A 25,931-nucleotide genomic window follows, 5' to 3' on the forward strand; every position below is an offset into this window, starting at 1 on the left:
GATATACAAAGTTGTAATAACTATCGAGAGATTAAACTGATGAGCACACTATGAAACTTTGGGAGAGAGTAATTGAACAGAAATTATGACTTGAAATAAGTGTATTAGAGAATCAATTTGGCTTCATGCCAAGGAGATCAACCATTAAAGAGAGAGATGATTGATAGAAAAGTTCAGAGAGAAGAAAAAAGTTCTTATGGTGCCTATTCTCATTGATCTAGAAAAGGCTTATGATAGAGTTCCTAGAGAGATAATATGGTGGGTCTTGGAGAATAAAGGGGTTTAAAATAGGTATATAGACCTAATTAAGGATATGTATGAAGGGCAATAACCAATATTAGAATACTAGTGAGAGAGACTTCAGATTTTATGGTTATGATGGGTCTTCACCAAGGTTCAACACTTAGCCTTTATCTATTTACACAAATCATAGATGAATTGACTAAACATATTAAGGAAAAAGTTCCATGGTGCATGTGACATGTACCAAGAGATAACCCAATGTGACCATTAAATGCAAAAATAAACTAATGGACAAATGCCTTAGAAACAAGAGGTTTTGAAGTAAGTAGGACTAAAATAGAGTATTTGACATGTAAGCGTAGTAATAATAAGAGTGTAAATTAGGACACTTAGGATTGGAACCAAGAGATAACCAATGTGACCACTTCAAGTACCTTGGTTCAATAATTCATAACAAAGGAGAGATTGAGGAGGATGCCACCTAAAGAAATAGAGAATGTTGGGCACAATGGAGGGGTGCATCTGGACTTTTGTGTGATAGACGAATACCACTTAGATTAAAAGGAAAATTCCATAAAACAATTGTAAGGCCAGCTATGTTGTATGGAGCAAATTGTTGGACAATCAAGAAAAAACATGTCCAGAAAATGAGTGGAAAAAATGTAAATGCTAAGATGGATGAGTGGAAAAACTATAAAGGATAGGATCACAAATGAAGTCATCCAATAGGAACCTAGGAGTAGCTCCAATCGGTGATAAAATAATGAGAGAGAGTAGACTAAGATGGTATGCTCACGTGATAGAAGACCAACGGCTCCAGTTAGAAGAGAAAGAAATTCAAAAATCTATATGCTCCAGTTGAATTTCTTACTACTACCAACAGCTCCAGTTAGATAGAAAGAGAAAAATGAAATACAAGATTAGCATACAAGGAAATGAAAAATCTATATGCTGAAGTAACCATAATCATCTGATCAATTCAAAAACTAATCATTCTATTACTTAAAAAAAGACTTATTGTTACTTCATGCACATAGAAGATATTAAAAAATCACGTCATTGCCCTTTCTTGGTTGAGCAACTGGACAACATAAAATGAAAAAAGAAAGCATTACCTATAGTTGTCTTTGAAGAAGTAAGAAGAGCCTGACTATACGTTCTGTGGCAAGACCTTAAGATTGACTCAATTGCAGATTTCACTTTTGGAATGTAATGCCCAATATGATGATCTGTAAGTGAATAAAGGTTAAGCAAAACAAGAATGTCAGACAGATGAATTAAAGTCAAAATAAGTGATCCATTACCTCGGAAAACCTCTAAGCCAGTATGCTGGCCAGAAGGAGACATGACGATCACAAGCAAAGCACGTAAGCCAATAACCTTTGCTTCACTCAAGCTATCTGGCTTTAACAATTCCAGTATCATATGATTCATGGCAAAATCTAGGTTACTTTCTGCTATAGTCACACAGAACTCTACAAGTTTATCATGTTGGACATCCTGAGTTAGCATTCCTTTCCTTAGAAATGTCAGTAGTTGGGAGGTGACACTATCTAGGTAGTCCCACACACGATTTCTGGGTTGATAATCTGCATAAACGCTTAAATAAAATCTCACAACTCGATGAAGGCAGTCCAAGGCCATGAAGCGTTGGTTCTTGTCCTGCATAAAAGAAGTGGGTTGCATTAGTTTTGCAAATTGCATACAGGACAAAAAGATTAAGAAACAGATCCACCCCTTGACAAACTGACATGAAAAAGGCACATGAAAGCATGGAAGAGTGAAAGAAACCAATTTTGTGGGTTGTTGTTGGAGGGTGCTCTCTTTTTCCCAAATTGTGTGATGCTGCAGTTGTTTTTCTTTGAGGACTGATATATATTAGCTACTGGTTTTGGATTTGTGGAGGCAACATCTGAAGCTTGTCATACAGGAGTTTTTCAGGGATTTTTTTTCCTTTTATTGGGGGGAGAGGTATGTAAAATTCCAGCATTTGTGCACCTCTTGTATATATTTCATCTTTGCTTTCAATTGTCTTTCATTATCCATAAAGAAAACACTCTGAAAGACCATATCTACCACCTGCTTTGCCCTCAGGTTCATACATCCAGTATAAGAAGCTTACTCTAAGATGCTTGTACAGATGCTCCATGTGAGGACCAAAGTTACTGTTGAAAGTTTGAGGATCGCCAAGACAGAGAAGAAGAGTCACCAAAGGGTAGCCAACCTAGGAAAAAAATCATTGCTAAGACAAAAATCACAATTGCAAAACAAAACTAAACAGGAAAGAGCCAAGTAAAAGGAACTCCAAAAAATGAAGTGCCTTTAGATCATAATAGTAAAAGAATGTAATTATCAACAATCCCTGTGGCATGCACATGCCAACAGAATTTCCATGTAGTAGCAATGTGTCCCATAATTTGCAAATTTGCTTTTAATTTGCACAAGCTAGAATTGATTAGATATAAAAGAACCAACAGTATCACAGGAGAGTAGCACATGATATACCAAAGCTTCCTAAAATATATGGATGACCAAAGTAGACACTATGTTTAGAAAATAGCGAAGAAGTAAATTAATGAGTTGCATTAGTAACAATATCATGAAGGTTAACAAAGCAGCATATGCATGATAAAGATCAAAATAATAAAGAGAATATGAATAAGAAAAAGGAGAAAAACATAGAAACCATAAAAGAACGATCATAGCACATTACCAAATAAAAAGTTAAGAATCAGACCTAGCAACTCTTTCTTGGTGGGGTAGAAGAGAGACATGATTTGATGTCCTAGTCACAACCAAGAATGTTATAATCTAAAAAATGACCATCAAACATCACCAAAGCATTAAATAAATGTGGGCTAACTACAAAGGCCTGTTCAACCAGTCCATTTCAAGATGTGCTCAGGGTCAAGACAATATTTTTTGAAGGATTCTATTGAATTCCTTTTTATGCACCTTTTTCTTATTAATAAAAACCCATAGCCATCAGCCAAGAGGCACAGACCAACACTTCATGCATATAGAATTCCAAACAAGTCCCTAGCTCCAAAATATGGCAGTAAATAGTCAAACTTTTTGGACATCAGTGGTTATTCCGAGCAACCTTTGCTCTCTTATTGATACACAGACAGCTCACAGTAATAGCAGCAAGTGTAACTCCTAAGGAACTTAGCTGCATTTGCCATCTGTTGGTGCACTTGAAAAGAAAAAGGCTGAGAGGATTTATAAAGATAAAAAGTGTTCAAATCCAGCTTCATGCGCAATGGCTCAAACTTAAGTTGTCAAAGCAATGCCTAGGCAACAAGGCGCCCTTATGGGAAGACAACACAAATAACAGATATTTATTTTGTAATTAGCTGCTGCTTTGTGATCTTTTTGTATATTCCCCAATGTACATTCCGTTGTTGTTGTACATGAGTGCTGCTTTTTTCTGATTAATGCAATATATACTTTATCAGTTTTCAAAAAAAAAAGTAGAAAATAAAACATATTAGCAGAAGGCAAAAATGTTCAGGAAGATTACGAAAGGTTTAAGACAATGCTGAAAGTAAAAGCACTTCCAGCATATGGACCTAAATGTGCATATAAAAACCTTTTAAGTTTTTTATTTTATAGATGAATGAAATTATCATTAATAAAAAGTAAGTGAGCATACAAACAACCTAAGAAGAGGCACGAGATGTGACCTCCTCTTTAAGGATGAAAGCAAAAACCCACACTAAACAGAAATCAGTTTACAAAGTAGCCCAATACAAAGAAACCCTTGAAACCCCTTGTTTAGCAATAGAATCATCCAAAGCATTTGCTGACCTTCTAACCCACTGAAAAGTAACTGACATGTTTCATGTAAGCTATTTAATTCTTTTTAGGAGACCCCTATAACCCCAATTAACAATATCCGGATTCGACAACCAACCCACAACCACCTTAGAGTCCCTCTCAATTAACAAATTCTCCACTCCAAGTTGGTTAGCAAACTGTATTCCTTGTACAGCTGCTAGTATCTCAGCCCTTGTAGAGTCTCCAACTCCCACCAGTCCAAAGAATAAGAAAAGAATGCTACCGTCCTTCTCTCTCAAAATCCCTCCTATGCCCGAGGGTCCTGGATTGCCTTGACTACTCCCATTGAAGTTTAGTTTCACTTTCACAACACCCTCTAGAGGGGGCAGCCAACTAGCTTGTATTCTACTCTTTAAAAGAAGTGGAAGCCACCACTGCCCAATTTCTCTTGAAATCATCAAGGGAATAATTCTCAAATAGAACTGAGGTTTTCAACCAAAGGGTTTCCCTTGTCAAAATACATCCCTTTACTTCAAAGAGACTCCTTTCCTTTTCTTCAAAAATTCTGGCATTTCTTTACTCCCAAATAGTCCATAACAGAGCTGCTCTAATACACTTACACATTAATTTCCCCCCAGAGGGCCATCCAAAAGTAGACGGACCAAAAAGCATATTTACATTGGATGGCAAGTTCCACCTACACCCAAACAACAAGAAAATCCAATTCCAAATAGCCACAGCAAAAGAGCAAGATATTAGTAGGGGTAAGCAAAAAAAACCAAAAAACCGACCAAAACCAAACCGAAAAATCGGTTAACCAAACCGGTCGGTTCGATTTTGGTTCGATGTTTTAAAAAACCACAGGTACCGGCTCAGCTTCGTTTAACCAATATAGAAAACCGGTGGTTAACCGAACCGACCAGTATATATATATTTCTATATACTAGTAATTAAGCACATGCGTTGCACGTGAGAAATTTTTCTTCACATTAATTACTTGAATTTTAGATATATCATAATTATGATAGAAATTGAAAATTAACAAAAGTAACAATATGACAAAATAAACTTAAATATTTATTATTCAATTATGACATCATGGGCTTCTTTGAAAAGTTGGATCACTGACCCACCGTCCAGATAACAAAACTTTGACCCAGTTCTACATTTCAAATTATAAAAACCTTTGCCATGTCATCGGAGGCTTATGTGGTTGTTGCCAACATGGGACTCTTAATCCATGTTGGACACAACAAAACGCTTACACTGAAATTGCCCTTTAATGTTGGGTGATTGGAAAATAAATTTAGTTTCTCTCTCTCTCTCATCTTTATCTACTCAACAACTATGTAATTTGAAAATAAATAAAAATGGTTTATGGTTTCTGCATTTGCGTTCTCTATATCAATTACTCTCATTCTCTCTCTACTTATCGTTCTCCCTCAATTTCTCTCATTCTCTTTCTTGATCGATCTCTCATTTTCCCTTAATTTCTATTGTTCTCCCTCAGTTTCTCTCCCGCTCCCTCTCTCGTTTTTTTTTTTTCTTACACACTTATATGGTATTAATCAGATTGTATAAAAGAACATGAGACCAACTTGGTATGGTTCAAAAATCATTACACCAATTTGATAAAAATTCACAAGAAGCTCTTGGCTATGAAATTTACACCTCACCAATTGGAGAACAATAGAGATTGAGGGAGGAGATATTGACCGAGAGGGAGAATGAGGGATAAGAATGAGAAAGATTGAGGGAGAACAATAGAGAGAGAGAGGTTTTGATTTGACTATAGACCGAAGTTGAGAGTGGGAGAGACAAAGGGAGCGGGAGATCAAGAGATGACTATGAGAGTGAGAGAGAAGGGATGGAGATCGAGAGACAGAGGGAGTGGGAGAGAAACTGAAAACCTATTTTCAGTATAGGTTTTTTGTTGTGTCCAACATGGATTGGGTCCCATGTTGACAACAGCCACATAAGCCTCCAATGACATGGCAGGGATTTTTATAACTTGAAATGTAGAGTCGATTGTCAGAGTTTTGTTGGTTTATAGACCAACCTGCAACCTAATTTTAAATGTACAACTGACTTTGACTATAATTTTCCCTTTAAATTATATATTTCATTTACATTATATAAAATATTTTTTACTTATCACACTTAATTTTTGTTTGTCTATGGTATCATTTGACTCAAACCACTAGCCCACCATCTAAAAATAAAAATTGTTTGCTTTCTAGGTTGACATTACATTTCCATCATTAATAAAATTACTTCGTATGTATAAAAGTTAATTTTGTTCAATATAATGAATGCGCAATATTAGAGATGTACCCAATATTTTATTTTTTATAAATATATAACATTAGATATGTGCCCAAAATTTTCTCTATCTTTATTTTATTTTTGTGACTCTATGTATTTTTTATTATTAAAAATTTTATTATTTGGCTATGACATCATTTCATTTCTAGGTAGATTTTGAATTTGGCTTTCCATTTTCATCATTAATAAAAATACTTCTTACAGTCATAGTTATTTATTTTAATTTTTATTATTTAATTATGGTATTATTTATTAATCCATTTGACCCAAATGGTTGGATTGCTTACCTGCCACCGGGAGAGAAGAAAATGGTTTTGTTTTCAAATTACTTTTCAAAATATTTATTTTTATACTATGAAAATTAATATTGTGCATTTAATTACAAGAATTTTATGATGAGAAAAATATATCTTAAATATAGGATTTAAAGAGAGAGAATAGGAAAATATTTTTATTTCAACTGGTTTTAAATTCCATTTACATCATTAATAAAAATATTTCTTATCTATCATACTTATTATTGTTTAATATGTGTGTTTAAAATGTTCCCAATTTTTTTTAATTTCTATTTTTTCATTTTATCTATTTTTTAATTTTATTATTTAATCGTGGCAACATGGATTAACCCATTTGACCCAAAATGATTTAATTTCTTACTACCACCTAGATGAAAACACTATTTTTGCTAAGTAGATTTTAAAAATATAATCTTTTATGTTATTAGAATTATTAATGTATTAAGTATGGATTTAATTAATAGAACTTAATGATGAGAAGAAACAAAAATGACTTAAATATATGATTCAATGAACATGAATGCAAATTAATAAATTAAATGTTGGATTTAATGAATGAGAATTGAATGCATTGAATATCTTTAAATTACCTCTTTTCAACTCATTTAATATCAAGAACCGATTACCCTATTTGCCATCATTTTTTATCAATAAATTTAAATATAGAGGGGTAAATTTTGTCCTTAGAAAAATCCAGAAATAGTTTTGAGGCCATTCGTGCTTTCTAAAGTAGTATAGATTTTATATATATTTATGCATATTATATATATTTTATATAATTTATATATTTTTATATATTATAAATTAATAAATATACATTATCTATAAATATATATATTTATAATATATGATTTATTATTTGTTATTTAAAATATAATATGTTATATATATTTATAATTTTTTATTATATATTTTTATAATATATATTAGAAAAATTAAAAAACCGAAAAACCAATGAACTGAATTGACGGTTAATCGAATTGGTCAACCGGTTAGCCGATTGGCTTCGATTCGGTTTTGGTTACCAGTTTTCCAAAAACCGGTAGTACTGGTTCGGTTACAAAAAAAGGCTCACAGTTCGATTAACCAAACTGTGAGCACCCCTAGACATCAGCAGAAGCTAACAATCCTCACTCCACACTTTACAAAGAGTACAACAATTTGGGGACAAACACCAAAGATTTCTTCTTTTGCAAATTATCCAAAGTATTAATCTTACCATGGTAAACCTCCCAACAAAAAAAACAAAAGAGCTAATTTAGGGAGAACGAGCCTAGACCAAATTTCTTAAACTAGAAACACCAAAGGGGAGGGGTTAGAGCAGAGGAACTTGAAGAACGGGGCACAAGTAAAAGAGCCACTTGGAGTCAAGGTCCAAATTCTTCTGTCAGGTTTAAGTGGGTCGAAATAAACAAAATCAAGTAGAACTAAAAGCTCAGCAACACAAGCAAATTCCTCTTCCCTCGACCCTCTACGAAAGCCAAAGTCCCAATTCAACAACAAAGGGAGGATTGGGAGGAAAGGAACCTAAAGACAAGCTCCTTTTTAAAGATGGAGATAGAAACCTTTTAAGTCTTGACTAACTAATAATGGAATAATTTGAGAATGTAAGTCTGAAACTTATGTTATCAAAAAAGAAAAAAGAAAGTCTGAAATGTGAAAACCAAATAATCATCCAAAACACAGTCCATACAGGTGAACAGAGGAGAGATCATGTAACATGGTGATGTGCCACGATCACAACGGGACCTTCCGAACAAGGTGGTGTGCCAAGATAAGAAATATTGGCTGCAGCATATAGAGTTGAGAAGGCTAAAGAGTTGGGTATTGATAGACAGATCATTGAGGGTCACCCGAGAACTGTTGTGAATTGGCTGAAGGGGGAGGGGTGACATGGCATCTGAGGAATGAATTCAGGTAATTTAAATTGTTCTCAAAGGACATGACAATCCAAGTTAAATGGGTGAGCAGAACTACCAACAGCTTGGCAGATGGTCTAGCTAAGCAAGGGGTACAAAGAACACATCTGCATTGGACTCAATTGTAATTCTTAGCTTGGGTCTTTTTTAAAGCTGTGTTTTTTCTTTTTCTCACAATCTCTTGTTGTAACCATGCTTTCTTTTTATTAAAGAAATCACTTCTGTGTTGCTGATCAAAAAGAAAGAGAGAGCATGTAACATGTTTCTTATCCCAAGAGTGGTATTTAACTGATATTCTTTCTCCAACCAAGTAGCAAAGTCTAAAGCTAACAGGGAACTAAAATAAAAATGATCTGGAAATTTAAACCAAGAAATTTCATTTGGTAAAGAAATCACTAAAACAGCAGAGGCTGCTTCTCATAAATACTCAGATACAGAATCATTGAGATTTTCAAAATCAGAAAATGAGATTAATCATCTAAGATTTACTTACAGCGATATGTTTGCTCTGTTTCTCCATCCAATGCAAAAGTTGCACCCTTATACGAGCAACAGCTTCGTACCATAGAGTAAGTGCAGGGTCCACCCCTGATGGGGGCCACTGGCTTTTTCCACCATCTGCAAGTGGTGCTAGAATGCTTGAGAGCATATTGCACAGTGCATGATGTAATTCACTTTTCCTTTTATGTGGAGCACGATTCAGGGGGTTTGCTTTTGCCACGAAGGAAGCTGACGCATTCAGTCCACCTTCTGTCTTAACCTGGCATTTAACTAATGGTTATTTCCTCAGCTTTGTGGACAATTACTAGAAAACTCATGGTCCACATACCTACCCCCAGCTTAAGGTAGCGCATCCCATTAATTATACTTAGTGTTTCACTTCTGGCAATATTGCTATCAATACGGCGAGCATTGAGTTCCATGAAAAAGCGCTCCGTGACAGAACTAAATCTATAGAAAAATAGCAAAAACAATTAAACTCGATATACAACTCTATTCTTGACTCAGATATCTAATAATACTGCTGCTCAAAAAACAAATTCCATGCAATCAATTATTGTTGACCCACTGATTTATAAACAAAACTTTCCAATTTAAGCTAACAAATCTTCATGAATTAGTTCAACGTTCAGTTAAAATTTTCTTTATGTACCATTTGATTGGAAAAATGAGAAGTCAGTCCTAGAAACAAGAATTTTTGTCAATACACTGCCAATTCAGTCAGTGGCGCAATTTACCTTCCTTCAGACAAAGATCACATACTCTTGGAGAATCTTAGATTTTTAGTCCCATAAAATGAGCTGTTTCTTTAAGGAAACATGCTTATTGACCCTTTAAATACCTAGAGCAAAGTTCTCCAGTAGGTACTGCCATACTGGCAGAATCTTTCACTTCAAACCAAGGATTAAAGAACATATCTATAATTCTATATAATGCATCTTCAGATGCAGTTTCAGGCACCTTATTCAAGTGCTTAAATATCACAGCCCAATAAAAGCAAAAGTCCAATTGAAGTTGCCAAGTGCTTTGTTTCTTTCAGCCCCTCAATCAAGTAACCTGGAGCATCTCCGACATCTGCATGGCTAACAATTCCTTGATTAAAAAGAAACACCCATTTACAGGATTTCTGAAAGGACTTGAGATATTGGATATGAAGTAATTATGATGCATATAACTTCTCCAAGAATCTCCTTCAGCAGATGGAACTGGGGGTTTATTGCTTAGCTCCAACAGTGGTCTAATATGGGTGTATAGTGGCCCTACCTCAGCAGCAGGTGCAGCAGGTGCTGAGTTCTTTGCCCTTTAGAGGGACTTAAATTTGCCAAATCTCAGCAGTTTAGATCCCTAGTAGCTGAAGAGGACTCTAGGAATGCCATAAATTGGGCCAATGTTCGTGTTTCTGGCCAGTAGAAGCTCTCCCACTTTCTTCATGAAATTCAAGAGATCTGTAATATGAGTTTCAGTTTCAGATGGATCCCCATAGAATTAAATCAGGTGGCAGATGGTCTGTTTTGTTTTTTTTTTTTTTGGTAAAGAGATAAATCTGAGTTTGGAGGGACTTTTTGTACAATGCAAATATGATGCCTTATGGGTAACTGGGCTTTTCTTTTTTGTGTTGCCAAGGCCTTTTTAATACATCCTCTTATATACATCCTTCCCTTGTTTTGATTATACATAATGAAATTATGACCGTTCTTCAAAAAAAGAAAGAAATAGTTTAATTGACTTAAGAGAATTATGATTAGGTATTAATTGTAGAGCATACCTGACTGCTCCAAAAGAGAAAATAGTCACAGATTAGGGCATTTAACTATCCTTAAAATTTTATTAAGCATGTAATAACTAGTACCAATGAATAAACTGGAGATTTTTTGGCTACCTGATCCGTGACAATGCCCCTAGTAGCTGTGCAACTAGGTCCAGAAGGAGTCCTCGCAAATCAACCAATGAGGGATATTCAACCTGGCTTACAACCCTGCAATTAGTAAGCATTTCATCAATACCAAGGAATAAAGTAAATGGAAATCCTAATGTTTAACCTTGAGGATACTATGAATTGCATATTTTTCCCTAAGACCAACAAAAAGACAATTGTTCAGAAAGGTTCAGTATTCAAGGTTGGGCTTCTATATTACATGCTTCAGTCCAGGGAAATAGAATTAAAATAAAAAGAAGTTACAAGATCAGGTCATAAGAAACCACCAGACACGAGAGAAACAAATAAAAGACAACTCCAAACAGTTCCATGCAAAATCAACAAAAAGATAGCTTTTCAAGTCAATCCCAACACACGGTACACCCTAAGAATAACACTTGCAAAATATCCCCTGAAAGTCTTCTATCCCTGCATAACAAAATCTTTAACACCAATCTACCCTTTCCATAACAGGACAATGGCTGGAGTGGAAAGGTAGCTTCTTCCTCATCCTTTTTCTCCTTGGAAAGCAATCCATGAGGTTTACCCTTGCCCAATTTTCCTTAATTTTACCCATTTTGATGTTGGGGTGGGAATAGAGTCCATCTTTGGGAGGACCTCCGGTTGGGTGAGTCTCCTCTTAAAGTACAGCTCCCTTTGCTTTATACTCTCTTCAACTACAAACTTGAACCCATACCAAAGTTTTTCCTTGTGGGGTTAAATTGGGACTTTGGGCTTAAATTAGACTTGGTGTTTTTGGTTCAAAATCTGGAGGATACAAGAGTTTGATTTGCCTCTCCTAATGGCTTTCTTTACTTGTGCTTCCTTCTTTAATAAACTCTTACTTTCCAATCCTTTGGAGTAGAATTTTCTAGTGAAAGAGATTTGGAGTAAACCCATCCCACCCAAAGCTCAAACTTTTGTTGGGAAGTTTTTATTGGAAAGATAAATACTTGTGACATGCTGCAAAGAAGGCCAAATAAATGTCTTTCTCCTCCTATCTGTTTCCTTTGTAAACCAACCAGTGAAACTATCTTCCATTTACTAATCTCCTATCCTTTCATTCACTTTGTTTGGGAGTACTTTTGTTCTCTCTTTGGGTGAAGGTGGGTCCCCCCCAAGATGTGATAAATCATTTTAGCTCGAGTTTTTTGAAGAAGCCAAAGAAAAGAGGGAGAGTTACATAGAAGGCAGTTAGAGGCCCTAGGGCAGCTTTGGTGTGGACAATTTGGGAAGAAAGATCCAAGGAGAAACTAGTAGACTCTATAAAGATCAAAGTAAATTTTTCAAGACTTCTTAGTGAATATTAATAAGAATTTGGGCTGAAGTGGCACAATCATCTAAGGTGAAAAACAGGTCAGTTGTGGGGTGGAAACCTCTACCAAGAAACACGATCAATGATGTTATAAGAACTTGGGCTGAAATGTACAATCATCAAAGGCAAAAAACAGATCAGTTATGACAATTTTAAAAATCAAAGTGGCACACTGGGTAAAAACAAAGGAACTTTTTCAAGACTTCTCTGTGAATGATATTTTAAGAACTTGGGATGAGCAACACAATAATCTAAGGTGAGAAACAAGTTGGTTATGGAGTGGAAACCTCCAACAAGCAACACAATAAAGATGAATTTTGATGGGAGCTCTATGGGTAAATCCAGGGCCAGCAGATATAGGGGGTGTTTTCAGAGATTCCTCAGAAGGGTGGGCGCTATGGACTGAAGACTTATTGGTGTGGATGATTCTCTAAAAGCTGAATTGGTGGCCTTATTGCAAGGTCTTAGATTAGCAAAGCAATCTGAATTCTGCCTTCTGGAAGTAGAGGGGACTCAAAACTGATCATCATTTGGGTGAAAGGCATTTGCAAAGTCCCTTGGATGTACAGGCATATTTTCAGGGAAATAGAAGTTCTATCAAGGGGAGTTAAACATCTCCTACAATTTGGGTTAGAAGAATTACAAATAGGATGGTAGATACACTTAGCAAAACAAGGGGTTAAAAGACTTCATTTGATTTGGGCCATAGTTTGAATTATGTGTATTCTACTTTACTGATAAAAAAAAATACATCCATGTTCCATTTCTAATTGATAAAACCATCCTATTATCCCAAACACCCTAGCCCCCAATAATTTCAGAAATGTGATTTCTAATTCATCTGAAACCAAATTAACACCAACTCCAATATGCTAATTTGATTTCTCAAAAGACCTTTTAGACTCTATAACTCCCAGTTCCAAGAATACCTTTCTAGCAAATTCCACCCCCTTACGTCCCACTTCAACTTCTTTATCAATAAACCTTCTTATATCTATCCTGTTATCAATCTGAACAACTTCATCAACTAAACACCTTCAACATTTTGATGTTCTGTTGATTCCTCCAAATATTTCCCTCCATTATTTTTTTCTTTTTTGATCAATAATTGAGAGATGGAATTATTTCTCTCTGGGTGGGAGGGTAACTCTAATGAAATCTATTATGGCCAACTTACCCATTTACTTTCTGGCCACTTTTCGTATTTCAATAAAAGTGACCAGGATGCTAGAGAAATATATGAGGGATTTCCTTTGGGAACCAGGAGAAGAGAGGATTATCTGGTAAAGTAGGAGTTGGTGAGAAAATTGAAGGAGAAGGATGGCCATGGGCTAGGAACTAGGAATGTGATTCACAGAATTATGTCTCTGCTAGGAAATTTGTTGTGGTCGTTGCCAACCGAAAGGGACAGGAGGAGGCTATGGCACAGGGTCATTGTAAGCATACAGGGTACTTAGGACAATGGCCAGGATGCAAAGGTAGCTTCTCGTTCCTCTTCAACTTCTCCATGGAAATCAATACAAGAGGTACTTTGTTTAGATATGATGTGGGGGATGGAGAACAAGTTCATTTTTGGGGGAATCTTTGTTTAGATGAGTCTCCTCTCAAAATTCAATTCCCTTTGCTTTACTCCTTGTCCAACTATTTTAATGCTTAGCAAGGGAGATGGATGTCATATTCAATTGGGTCAGGAGAACTGCAAATGGGATGGTGGATTCATTGGCTAAACAAGAGGTTAACAAACAGCAATTGTTTTCAGCTACAGTGTAATTCAATTTCCTGCTGTAAAGCATGGGCTGTTGAATTTCTGATATGTTTGTACTAAGACAGAACTGCCAAACTTAATTCAATTTACTGCTGCAAATTTCTTCCTCGCTGATCAAAAAAGTACAATATTATATACAAGGTACACTAATAATGGTGTACAGGATGTCTTGGAGCAGTCCATACTGCTTCCCCTCTGAGTGAGCAGATCTAGGTATCCAGAAGGAAGTGCCAAATGCCTTGCTTCCTGATATGATAACCAAGCTTCCAAGTTCCTTCCACTTCAACTTTTAACCAGAGATTGAATACGTCTTTGAGTCCCCTTCAACTATTAGGCCCACAAACCAACTGAAGTAGCCGCTTTCAAACCTTGAACCACAACTTGTAGTTCTGCTCATATAGAGTTACCAAAACCTAATAATCCAGATATTGCCACTTTGATTTCCCTTCCTAGGGCTGCAGCCATCAAAATTCAATTTGATTCCATCTAGTGGAGGGTGTATCGATGCCATATTCAAGCTCACTCTACACATAGATGAGACTAACAATGCTGACCATCCTCCATATCATCAGTGGGAAAATACAATACTCTTCCCTAGTTTCCACCTGATAAACGAGTCTAATTTCAATCAAGTATATTAATGAGTCTGGACTAATATTTGTCAAAATAGAATTTAGCATCCATTCTTCCCATACAGCCCAAAGAATAGCAGCTCTTGTGCAAATACATAGGATTTTACCCTCCTTTATTCTAGGAGAGAAGAAGTTTGTACTAATTAAGGCATCAATATCTGTAGCGAGATTCCACCTAACATCAAATATAGCAAAACAAAAGTTCCCAATGCTAATCATGATAAAACAGGAGATTACTAGGAGGAATTTATCCCCCCCATTACATCCTCTTTTAAAAATTTTCTAAGCTCTCAATAACTGGCTAAGTTCTATATTTTTTTACTAAAGGTGTTATCCACCCAAAATTCTGACAGATATCTTTAAAGACAAAAGAGTTTCCATCAGCACAGGGTGATGATAATATGTTCCACCCGAGAAGACTGAGTGTTTCTCTTTTCTGTGGCACAAGCCTCTGAAACATTTACCAGTCAGAAAAACATTTCGTAATATCATTTAAATAAGGGCTGACTTGATAAGTATTTGCATACATACCCATATGATATGCCGCTGAAAAAATTTGTCTCTAGGTTGACATTCAAAGAAATAGAGTTATAACTACCTTTTTAACCATGGAAAACCTGGATCATAGTCTTCAGTTAATAAGACAGGGTTTTGCAATCCAAAGATCCAGTGGATTTTCAATTAAAGAACTATATGTGATTTCAGTATTAGTGCAATATAGGTCCAAACAGATTCACTCGAAATGAGCAGATAGATAGCATTTAGAGGTAAAAAATGAATGAACAAAACAATAAAAAACAGATGATTCCATGCTCTGAATCATAATATTTCACAAGTACCCAAGGCCAAAACAAGAGTAATACCACTGTGACAATTTTATTTGTTCCCATTAACAATGGTGGAATGTTAATTTATCAGTATACAGACCAGAACTTCACATAGTTGCTGAATATCCAGTCCATAATAATTAGTTGTAAAAGATGTTCCAATATAAAAATGAAACTTTTTATTAGCAAGGAAGGTCAAATAAGTGGATATACACCTAAATGACAATCATTGGTGAACGTGGTTATCCTCTCCTGTACAAAGATATTTTTTAATCAATGACAGAAAAATTCAATTTATTAATGAAAAAAGATAATTACAGCACTCCGGGAAGAGATAAAATGGCTTAACTCTCCCCAAAAGAACAGAAATATGAATATAATATAGCCCTAAACATTTGATCCCTTTCCACCCCCTGCTTTGCCAAAGTATCTGCAAAAGCATTTGCAGTCCTCTTCACCCAATGAATCTGAACTTCCAACCCCCTAGTTAGCCACTTAACCTCCCTTCTCATTGGCATATTTCCAAAGTCCATTGTCCTTCTGTAACCAACTTTGAGTCTCCTTCAACAACTAGCCTTTGGATATTCAGCTCCTTTATCTTCCTCAGACCTTCCATTAAAGCATATACCTCATTTCTAAGAGAGTCACCACTCTCAAGGGGACCTAAATACAATGCAATCACCTTCCCATTCTCATCTCAGAACACACCACCAGCTCTTGAGGGCCCTGGATTGCCCTCACTACTACCATCAAAAGTTAACGTTATAAACCCAGAGGCTGGTGGTGACCACAGAGGAAATGCAGTTAATGTAATAGGAGCAAAGTTTACAACCTCCAACCAACTATTCAGCAGCATATCCGTAAATACATCAGCAAACATTTCCAAGGATTTTAACCAATGCACCATCCTAACCATTATTACCTCAATGACACCTTTATTCCTTTCCTTATCAGAAAATGACCTTGAGTTTCTTTCCATAAAGTCTAGCAAATGGCAGCCCTCACACACCTCCACATAATCCTACCCCTTTTCTTCGGCTATCTAAGGAAAGAAGTAGCAAACAAGCTTTGTATATCCGGTGAAGGGATCCACCTATAACCAAATAAAGAAAAAAAAACCAGTCCCGTATATCAAAAACAAAAGGGCAAGAAATTAATAAGTGGTAGGAGTTTTTACCATTAACCTTGCAAAAGGATGCACCAACTTGGGGGGGAAGCATCAATTAGGCCTTTTTCCTCTGGAGTAAGTCACAAGTGTTACATCTTTTCAGGAACGCTTCCCAGCAAAATGTTCCAATCCTTGGAGGGATCGGCTCACCCCAAACTTCCTTTACTGGAAAAGTTTGTATGAAGTTGTTGGTAGGTTGCACCAGGGACTTAAAGAAAGAAGCACAGGAGAATGCCCCAGAAGGGGATAAGGTCCAAATTCTATTATCCCTCTTTGAAGGATCCAACACCACCCCATTCAAAATCTGAATTAGTTCCAGAACATTTCCAAATTTTGACTCCCTAAGGCCTCTTCTAAGACCCAAATCCCAATCAAGCCCAAAGTTTGAGTCAGAGAAAACCAAAAAAATCATACACAAACTTCCCATTACACCAGGAGAGGGAAAGTAAAGAGGAAATCAAACTTTCAAAGGTACATCCCCCACCCAAAGGTGTTCCCAAAATTTTACCTGATTTCCAAAACAAAGGTCAACCTGATGTATTGCAAAAATGATGGAATAATGGCATGTATGAATTTCCAAGGAGAAGCTATAGTAGTCCTTGCCACAACCCCAGAGTCCCAACCATCATCTGCCTATCCATGAATACTCAAAATTACCTTAGTCCACAACTTATCATTATTCCCTCCAAACCTCCACAGCCATTTCCCCAATTCACCCTATGATCTTTCCTATCCTCCCCTAGCTCCCACAAGAAATCTCTCATTGGTTTTTCAAACACTCTACTTATTCTTTTTGGGATCCTAAAAACAAATAGATAATATGCTAGCAAGCTAGAAAATGTAGACTTGATCAAAGTGATTCTGCCACCCAGAGAAAAATAATTCTTCTTCCAAGAGGCTAAACTTTTCATGAACCTATCAATTACCGGGCTCCAAAAACTGTCATTCCTCGAATTATCCCCTAAAGGCATCCCCAAGTAATTCATAAGCCACTGTACAAAGATAACCTAATTTTTTTTATCAACAAGTACCATTGAAAGATAATGTGCAAATGAAGGAAAAAGAGTTGAATGTGTAGAATAAACATGCAAATTATACACATAAAATAATAAACCCATCTCAAACAGCCCCACCTGTCAGCATTGATTAGCCAGTCGAAAACGAAGTTTTCAAGTCCAGACCAAAGCTTCTCTGCAATGAGGAGAAAACCATGATTTTTTGACTAAGGTGTCCAGATATGGTCAAAGAGGCTAATATCAATAAAACAAACAAACCTGTAAGCCCCTCTTGTGGGCAACACTCAACGAAGCGAATACATGCCGAGCAAAATATGCACTCCACTGCCAGCTGAAGCAAACAAAGATACATCATTGAACTTGAATATAAATAAGGTAAACATTTCTTAACAAAGATATGATATGTATTAAAAGAAGGCAACTTGTCATAGGATTAAGTCACATTCAACATAGGACAGAAAGTTAATGCTAGAAATCCTATACCCTCCCTACTCCCTAGCTGATAGTGGAAGGAGTTGGAAAGGTGAAGTTATATAGGAGACACTCCATCCCATGTTAGCTATTTCTTTTTCTTTTGATATGATATGTACATTTCAGTTTGACCTTTTCATTTCAAGATGCTAGATATCTAGTGCCTTCGTTGTAACCTAGGTGATTGTATTTTTCTTCCAGCTTTTGAGCTCTTTTAATCTTGTTAATGATTAAAAAATGCAAAAATGCTGGTACATATATATATATATATATATATATATATATAGGTAGGTAGGTAGATAGATAGACAAACATACTTGTACTGTTCATATATGTACACAAATGTATACATATTTATCTGCCACTGCAGATATAACTCCAGCCATTTATAAGATATAAATCAAGATATATTTCTCTTAAAATTTTATTCAACATTGTGAATTATGTATCCATAGACACATGCATGTGCATTATGTATTAGGTTAGGTTTATTTAGCAGAAAAACATTAAAATGGGAAAAGAAAATGCCTGAAAATTAATATATGGACTACTTGATAAGTATACACAAGCATAATTAAGGTTGAGTGAGGCTCTGGCCCAAGGAGGCAATGCAAAGACGAACTTTTTGCGGAATTTAAATGCTGTGCGCATATTGATGGAGGTGTCAGAAATTCAGTTGGTGCCTTCTCTGCTTTCCCTTCATTTTGTGGGGAAAAGTTATGAACTGAGACTAGTAGTTAAAGGTTCCTACCAAGGTGGGTGGATGATTTTCTTCAATGCAAGGGACCTACCAGCGAAAGTGATCAGACCTTTGTTGTTGTAGGTAAGAAGCCGAACAGTCAGGAGGTGGAAGGAAGAACTGAGGTTGACGATGAGAGCAATTTTGGTATTTTAGGAAAGTTGAGTGAGGCTGGCCCAAGGAGTCATTGTGAAGATCGAGGTTGGAGGAAATTGAAGAGTTGTGAAGTAAGTGGGGCCCAGCTGAACCTGGCCAACTTAACTGCTAATTCAGGCCTGCTTACTTTAGTGGGTTGTGGTTCTGATGTGGAAAAGGTCGAGGGGTATGAGGAAGGTTTAATTGAGAAGAAAGCGGTGGATTCCGAAGAGACACTTAGGACCACTAGGTCAAGTGGAGGGCCGAGTCGGACCTAGATCCTAAAAGTTGATTGTTATGAAGGAAGGCCAATTGGCGTACAAAAGATAAAGTGAACAAAAATTGGTCTTTGGGTTTCAAGCAGCCAAAGTTTAAATGGTTCAGAACTTTCGGTAAAAGTTTTCCAAGGGAAAAGGGAGAAGCTTGGGTCTGGGCGATCACCAAGTACAATAGGAATGGTGCAAAGAGGTTAGTTAAAGGAGTTGGGATGGAGCATGACGATCGTTGTCTTCCTCCAGTTGATAGTGCTTCAGGCCTCAGTTCTAAAGATGTTGGAGATTCCTTGGCCCCTGTTCGGGTCGAGGAAAATGCAACAAAGCCTTAGGAAAACACGGATGTTCCAGAAAAGCCTGATCTTATTGCACCTCGAGAGGTTCCTTCAGCCAAGCTGATAAAGTTGGGAGAGGGGGAGGAGGAGATCGAGGTAGAAAGTGTCTCTGTCGGTGCTAAAAACAAGATCAAAGATGAAGTTGTAGAAGGGAGGGCTGTCAAGGCAGGCAGCTCACGGCTGCAATGGTTTCTAGGACAAGAATCTAACCGGTGACAACTTGTGTTTTGAAGAGGTGAAGGTTGGAAGATTGGGCATCGATCTTGGTCGGAGGAGCAAGGTTGATGAGAAGAGTGAAGTATAATGGGTTAACTAGCAAGAAAGCACGGGTTTCAAGAAATCCTCATGTTGTTTGTGACCAAAATTTTTCCTAGTTGAAGCTTGGTCTAGTGGGGGCAGGACCTACAAAAGGTTTTAAATGGATTTACAAAAGAAAAGGATTGAGAGGCGTTTCTCCATCAGAATCTGGTCTTTGTGGAGCAATGATTTAATCCCAACCACTGGATCCCCATCTGGGTAAGGTGCATCAAGATGAGAAAGAGAGTTTTGAAGGTTCTAAAGTTGACAAGAATTCAATGGCGAAAAAGAATGAAGCTTTGCCTCTTTAGAAGTTAGTGGAGAAAGAAGTTGAGATTGGCAAAAGCCTTGGCTTATTTTTTTGGGGAGGTTAGGAATTTGCTATGAAGGCCTTTGAGGAGTTCGAGAGAAATAGGAAGGAAGAGAGTTTGAAGATAGCAGTAATTGGGGAGGGAAGAAAGAAGTAGGATGAGGATGTCAATAGGCAGGATGGAGTGTTCAAAGGTGAGTAGGGAGATGATGTCAGGGTTATGCGATTCAAGGAGCTGGGTGAAGGTGATCGGAGTCGGACATGTGCTTTTTGTTTTTGTCTTGTTTGGCTGTAATCCGGTGTCAAAGGTAGTGAGTTTGTGTTTGCGTCTATTGCTTTCTCTTGGGTGATTTCTTATCACCTTTCTCTTGTATTCTCTTTTTCTTTTAATGAATTTATCTTTATTCTTCAAAAAAAAAAATAATTAACCTAATATGATTCAAGAACCTTCCACTTGGGTGTTATCCAAGTTCATGGAGTTTGGTGCCTTCTTGGGGGTGTCTCTTAAGGACATGGAGGAGCTGACGAAGTCGTATCTTGTAGTGGTGGAGAGAAGAGTGCTCGAAGAAAAAGGGAAGAAAGGGAGGAGGACAGAAAGGGAGCTGTTTAGATTGTCTTGGGGCCTTAACGAAGTTGCTAGGGGTGTAGCGAGGGGAGGAAAGGAGGGATTAAGGGGTAAGGCTTAAGGGGAGGGCGGGGATGGGAATGGACCACCAAACTAAACTGTCTCTTCTTTCAAATGAAGATTGTCTCTTGGAATATCAGAGGTCTGAACTCAGGCAGGAGAATGGTGGTGGCAGGGGCACATATAAGCAAGTGGAAGGCGGATATCCTTTGTCTCCAGGAAACCAAAATGGATACTTTGGATGCCCAGAAAATAAGAAGCGTTTGGGGAGAACGTGATTGTAATTGGGAAGCTTCCCATGCAGTGGGGACTGCAGGTGGGATAATAGTTATCTGGGATTCAAATGTGGTAGAAGTAAAGGGTAGGAAGGTGGGTCTTTTTTCTATTTCAATTTGGTTCCAGTTGCTCAAAGATGGTTGGGATTTTGTTTTAACTGCAATATATGGTCCAAATGTGAACTCCTAAAGTGATTTTTTCTGGCAGGAACTTGTTGAAGTAAGAGAAGAGTGGAATATGCCTTGGGTGGTAGGGGGGGATTTCAACACTACTCGTTTTGAGAATGAGAAAAAAGGGGAAGTGAGATCCAGGAGAGCCATGAGGGGTTTTGCCAGCTTTATGGAGAGATGGGAGTTAGTGGATCTTCCTTTGATTGGAGACAAATTCACTTGGACAAACAATCAGGAGGATGCAACTCTTATGAAGTAGACCGTTTTGTGGTGTCTACTGAGTGGGAAGAGAAGTTCCCTAATCTGTCCCAAGAGGCCCTTCCTAAACCTTTAACAGATCATATTCCCATTTGCCTGGATTGCGGTGGCATTCAATTCAAGCCAGTGCTTTTCAGATTCGATAACTTGTGGCTTGAAGAGGAAGGTTTTGTGGAGCAGTTGAGAAATTGGTGGGAAGGTGTTTCTGTGGAAGGAACAGCTAGTCATGTGTTTGGCAAGAAGTTGAAGGCCTTAAAGGAGCAAATTAAAATCTGGAAGGATTCTTTTAAAGGGGTGGAACAGAAACTGAAAAGTTGTTTAGATACAATAGTCGAAATCAACAGAGCTAAAGAGGAGAGGCAGTTAACTCAGGAAGAAAAAAGGAAGAGACAAGGAGCCAAGCTGGATTTCGACAGAACAGCCTATCAAGAGGAGACAAAATGCAGTGTTCCAAATATTTCTGGTTAAAAAAGGGTGATAACAACACAAAGTTTTTTCATAAATTAGCTAGTGCTAGGAGAAGGGAAAATATTCTGAAAAAGTAGGTTGTGGACGGTGTGTTGTTGGAGGTAGACAGAATGAAAAGCCATATTGTGGAGTTTTATGAGAATCTTTACAAGGAAGAGTGGGATAACAGGCCAAAACTTGATCGCCTGGAGTTTGATGGCCTCTCAGAGGAGCAAGCTGCAGATTTGGAGAGAGAATTTGAAGAAAGGGAGATTTGGGAGGCTTTAAAAGAGATGGAAGGAGATAAGGCTCCGGGTCCGGATGGGTTTACCATGGCATTCTACAAACACTGTTGGGGTTTTCTAAAGAATGATGTTTAAAGGGTGTTGAAAGAATTCCGTAACTCAGCAGCTCAGGAAAGGAGTTTAAATTCCACTTTTATAACTCTAGCTCCAAAGAAAAAAGGGGTAGAGGAAGTGGGAGACTTCAGACCAATTAGTCTGGTTGGTAGTATATACAAATTAATTTCCAAGGTTCTTTCTAAGAGGCTCAAACTAGTCATGGGAACCCTAATCTCAGAAAGTCAAGGTGCTTTGTGGAGGGTAGACTCATGGTAGATGGAGTGTTAGTAGCAAATGAGATGATAGATACAAGACTGAGAAGTGGGAGGGCTGGGCTGCTCTGTAAAATCGATTTTGAGAAGGCTTATGATCATATCAACTGGCAATTCTTAGACTACATCCTAAGAAGAATGGATTTTGGCTCTAAATGGTGGGATTGGATGAAAGTATGTGTGACTACTCCCTCATTCTCAGTCCTAGTAAATGGGGTGTCCTGTGGTCACTTTAGGAGTTCTAGGGGCCTAAGGCAAGGGGATCCTTTTTCCCCCTTCCTTTTTATGTGTGACTGAAGCTCTAAGCAGAATGATGAAAAGGGCCACAGCAGGGGGGTTCATAGAAGGTTTTCAGGTGGGAGATAAAAGGGTGGAGATTTCTTTGTTGCAGTTTGCAGATGGCACTCTCATATTTTGTGAAGCTTCAGTTCATCAGCTTGGTTATGTAATGGCCGTGCTGCAGTGGTTTGAGATTGTGTCAGGCATCTATGTAAACAGGCATAAAACTGAACTGGTTGCAGTGGGAGATGTACCAGAAATAGAGAGGTGGGCGGAGGAGTGGGGATGTAAAAGAGGTAAACTTCCTTTGAATATCTGGAGATGCCTCTAGGCACTAGGTGCAACTCCAAATCAATATGGGAGCCCATTGTAGAGAGATTAGACAAGTGTTTGGCTTCTTGGAAGTACAAGTACTTACTTATGGAGGTAAATTAACTATGCTGAAAAGTGTTCTATCTTCCCTTTCCTTGTATTTGCTCTCTTTATATCCAATTCCTAGTGGGGTGGCTAAGTCTTTGGAGAGGAAGATGCAGGAGTTTTTGTGGAACGGATGGAGGGATGAGAAGAAAAAATTCATGTTGGTTAGCTGGTCCAAGATCTGCAAAACCCAAATCTCAGGGGGGCCTGGGTGTGAGAAGAATAAAGGATCTCAATTCCGCTTTACTGGGGAAGTGGCTTTGGAGATTTGAGGAGAATCAAGGTGGTTTGTGGAGAAGGGTGATAGCAGCCAAGTATGGTTATGGGATCTCTGATTGGGTCCCGGGTGAGCTGAAACAATTCTATGGATGCTCTGTCTGGAAAGGGATTGGGAAAACTTATGGTCCATTCTCAAATGGAATTAAATTTAGGGTTGGGAATGGGAGGCAAGTTCTTTTCTGGAAAGACTTGTGGTGTGATAATAGACCCTTGAGGGCCTCTTACCCTACCCTCTTTGAAGTAGCAGTGGACAAAGATGCTCTGGTTTCAGACTATTTGCAGGTGCAGAGTGGAAATATTGTTTTTTTTTATGAATGAGTGGAAATATTGTTTGGGCTCCTATCTTCAGGCGAAATCTGAATGATTGGGAAGTGGAGTGTCTAGTGGAATTGCTGCATTTGTTGTATAGCACCCCAGTGGAATTAGGGAGAGAGGATAGAAAAGTTTGGGAGTGAGAGAAGTCGGGAATTCTCAGTTAGGTCCTTTTACAACTATTTTTCCAGATCAGAGGATGAGCCAATCCCAGTTAAGTCTGTATGGTGTAAGGGTGTGCCCACAAAGGTGGCGTTTTTTGTATGGACAGCCTACTTTAACAGGATTTTAACTAGGGATAATCTGGAAAAGAAGGGTATGCTGTTAAACAAACTGTCTGTGTGCTTTGTCAGAATCATACCGAGTCAGTAAACCACCTGCTACTCCACCGTGTTTTCTCCTGTGAGGTCTGGAACAAAGTTGAGAATTTATATGAGGTGAACAGTTGCTGCCCTGAATCAGTGACAGATCTTGTGAAGAGTTGGAGAGTCAAAGGTCTAACTAAAGAGGGCATGGTTTGGAATCTGACTCCTGCTGCAGTTTTCTGGTGCATATGGCAGGAGAGGAACACAAGGATTTTCAAGAACCCACATAGCTCCTCAGATACAGTATTTCAGAAAGTTTTGGGAAAAATGTTTTCCTGGTTGGCAGTAAACGATGTTTTCAAGGAAAGAAGTTTTAATTCCTTTTTTGCGGTTGGGAGTCTTTTTGTAGCTTTTCTGGTGCAGTTTTTGTAAATCCCTGTGTACAGCTCCTTGTTGTACATGTTTTTGTCCTAATGAAATTCTTACTTCACCTGTTTCAAAAAACAAAATTAGCCTAATATGTATAAAGAATCTAGAGTCATGTCCATTCTCCAATCCATAAAATTTTCAACCAACACTCACCAAGCATTTTCCCCTAGAATTTTGGAGAAATGTTAACAATAACATGCAGTGAAACATAGTAATCCAAAACTGTAAAAAAAGATCCACTAACCATTTTTTTTACAAACATATGCCTTTCCAGATAAATCCATGTTATATTGTGCAAAGTTTTTCAGTTTTATCAAGGTGAGTATTACTTGACCATGATCCAGTACCTTACGCTGAAATGTAGAGGCATCATTTGCACCCTTTGGAGATTCACTGCAACACATCCAATAAACTCCACAAAAAATTAGAAACATGTCACAAGTTGAGCCATTCCAAATTTTCAATTAGCAATAATACCTTTATCTACTTTAAACCTTTTATAATGGAAGTACCTTATTTATAATATATCTAGAAAATGACATACTTGAAGGTATCTTTTTAAAATAATATAAGTGGGTGTTTTTAGGAGATTCCCAATTACACCTACAAGAGGCAATGTGCTTAGAACAGAATGAAAGCAACTTAACTGTAACAAGAATGTATGTGTGAAACAGAAGTGCCAAAAATTTAACTCATGCTAAGCCATAATAATAATGGCTATAAGTTATTTCCCTATGCAGTTAGAAGGTTCAGAAGTCAGAAAAGTACTCAGACTATTCACATATCAAAAGTATCCACTAGATTGAAAGGGGGATTATTTGGGGTTGGACCCAATAAGAGGGTAAAGAAGACAGAGAGGATGATTAAAAGAAGCAAAGAGGCTCTTGCTCTAGGCTGTAGCTATGAAGCTGGTGAATAGCTGGGCAATTGATTGGGCAACTCTTTGAAGGGTTTTTTGCTTGTTGAGTGTAGGGCTGTTGTCGTTGGACAGAGGATTGATTCTTCTGGGTCAGTCTGTTAGATTTTTTTTCAGGTTGATTAGGGGTTGAGATTCATTTGCTTGTAATTTTGGGTTATATGCTGTTCGGGATTGGGGGATTCTGTTCTATTTTGGCTTTGGGGAGATAATATTGGGAAATTAAAACTTAAAAGGGTAAGGCAGGCTTTTGGGGCTGTTTTTTTTTTTTTTTTTTGAGCAGTAAAAATCTTTCATTAATAACAGAGAGATTAAGATACAATAGCTAAAGATTGCATAGGAAA

General features: G+C 37.5%; 1 protein-coding gene across 6 annotated transcripts in view; it reads right to left on the reverse strand.

The window, feature by feature from the left end:
- Positions 1-25,931, reverse strand: part of LOC104608078 (ARM repeat superfamily protein) — a 56,108-nt gene that overhangs the window by 20,671 nt on the left and 9,506 nt on the right. For 3 of the 6 annotated variants that reach the window (XM_010273943.3, XM_010273946.3, XM_010273945.3), the window contains exons 5-13: positions 25,019-25,064; positions 17,961-18,033; positions 17,820-17,877; positions 10,944-11,039; positions 9,397-9,514; positions 9,057-9,323; positions 2,366-2,467; positions 1,548-1,905; positions 1,359-1,472 (exon numbers count right to left, since the gene is read on the reverse strand). In XM_010273943.3, the coding sequence (XP_010272245.1) occupies positions 1,359-1,472; positions 1,548-1,905; positions 2,366-2,467; positions 9,057-9,323; positions 9,397-9,514; positions 10,944-11,039; positions 17,820-17,877; positions 17,961-18,033; positions 25,019-25,064 (1,232 nt within the window). Of the gene's footprint in view, positions 1-1,358; positions 1,473-1,547; positions 1,906-2,365; positions 2,468-9,056; positions 9,324-9,392; positions 9,515-10,943; positions 11,040-17,819; positions 17,878-17,960; positions 18,034-24,298; positions 24,734-25,018; positions 25,084-25,931 lie in introns of those variants that run through there. The other 3 variants (XM_088891232.1, XM_088891231.1, XM_088891233.1) reach the window with 3 other exon arrangements.

The sequence above is a fragment of the Nelumbo nucifera genome, chromosome 7 (assembly GCF_055504915.1).
Source record: "Nelumbo nucifera cultivar China Antique chromosome 7, China Antique-T2T, whole genome shotgun sequence".
NCBI lineage: Eukaryota > Viridiplantae > Streptophyta > Magnoliopsida > Proteales > Nelumbonaceae > Nelumbo > Nelumbo nucifera.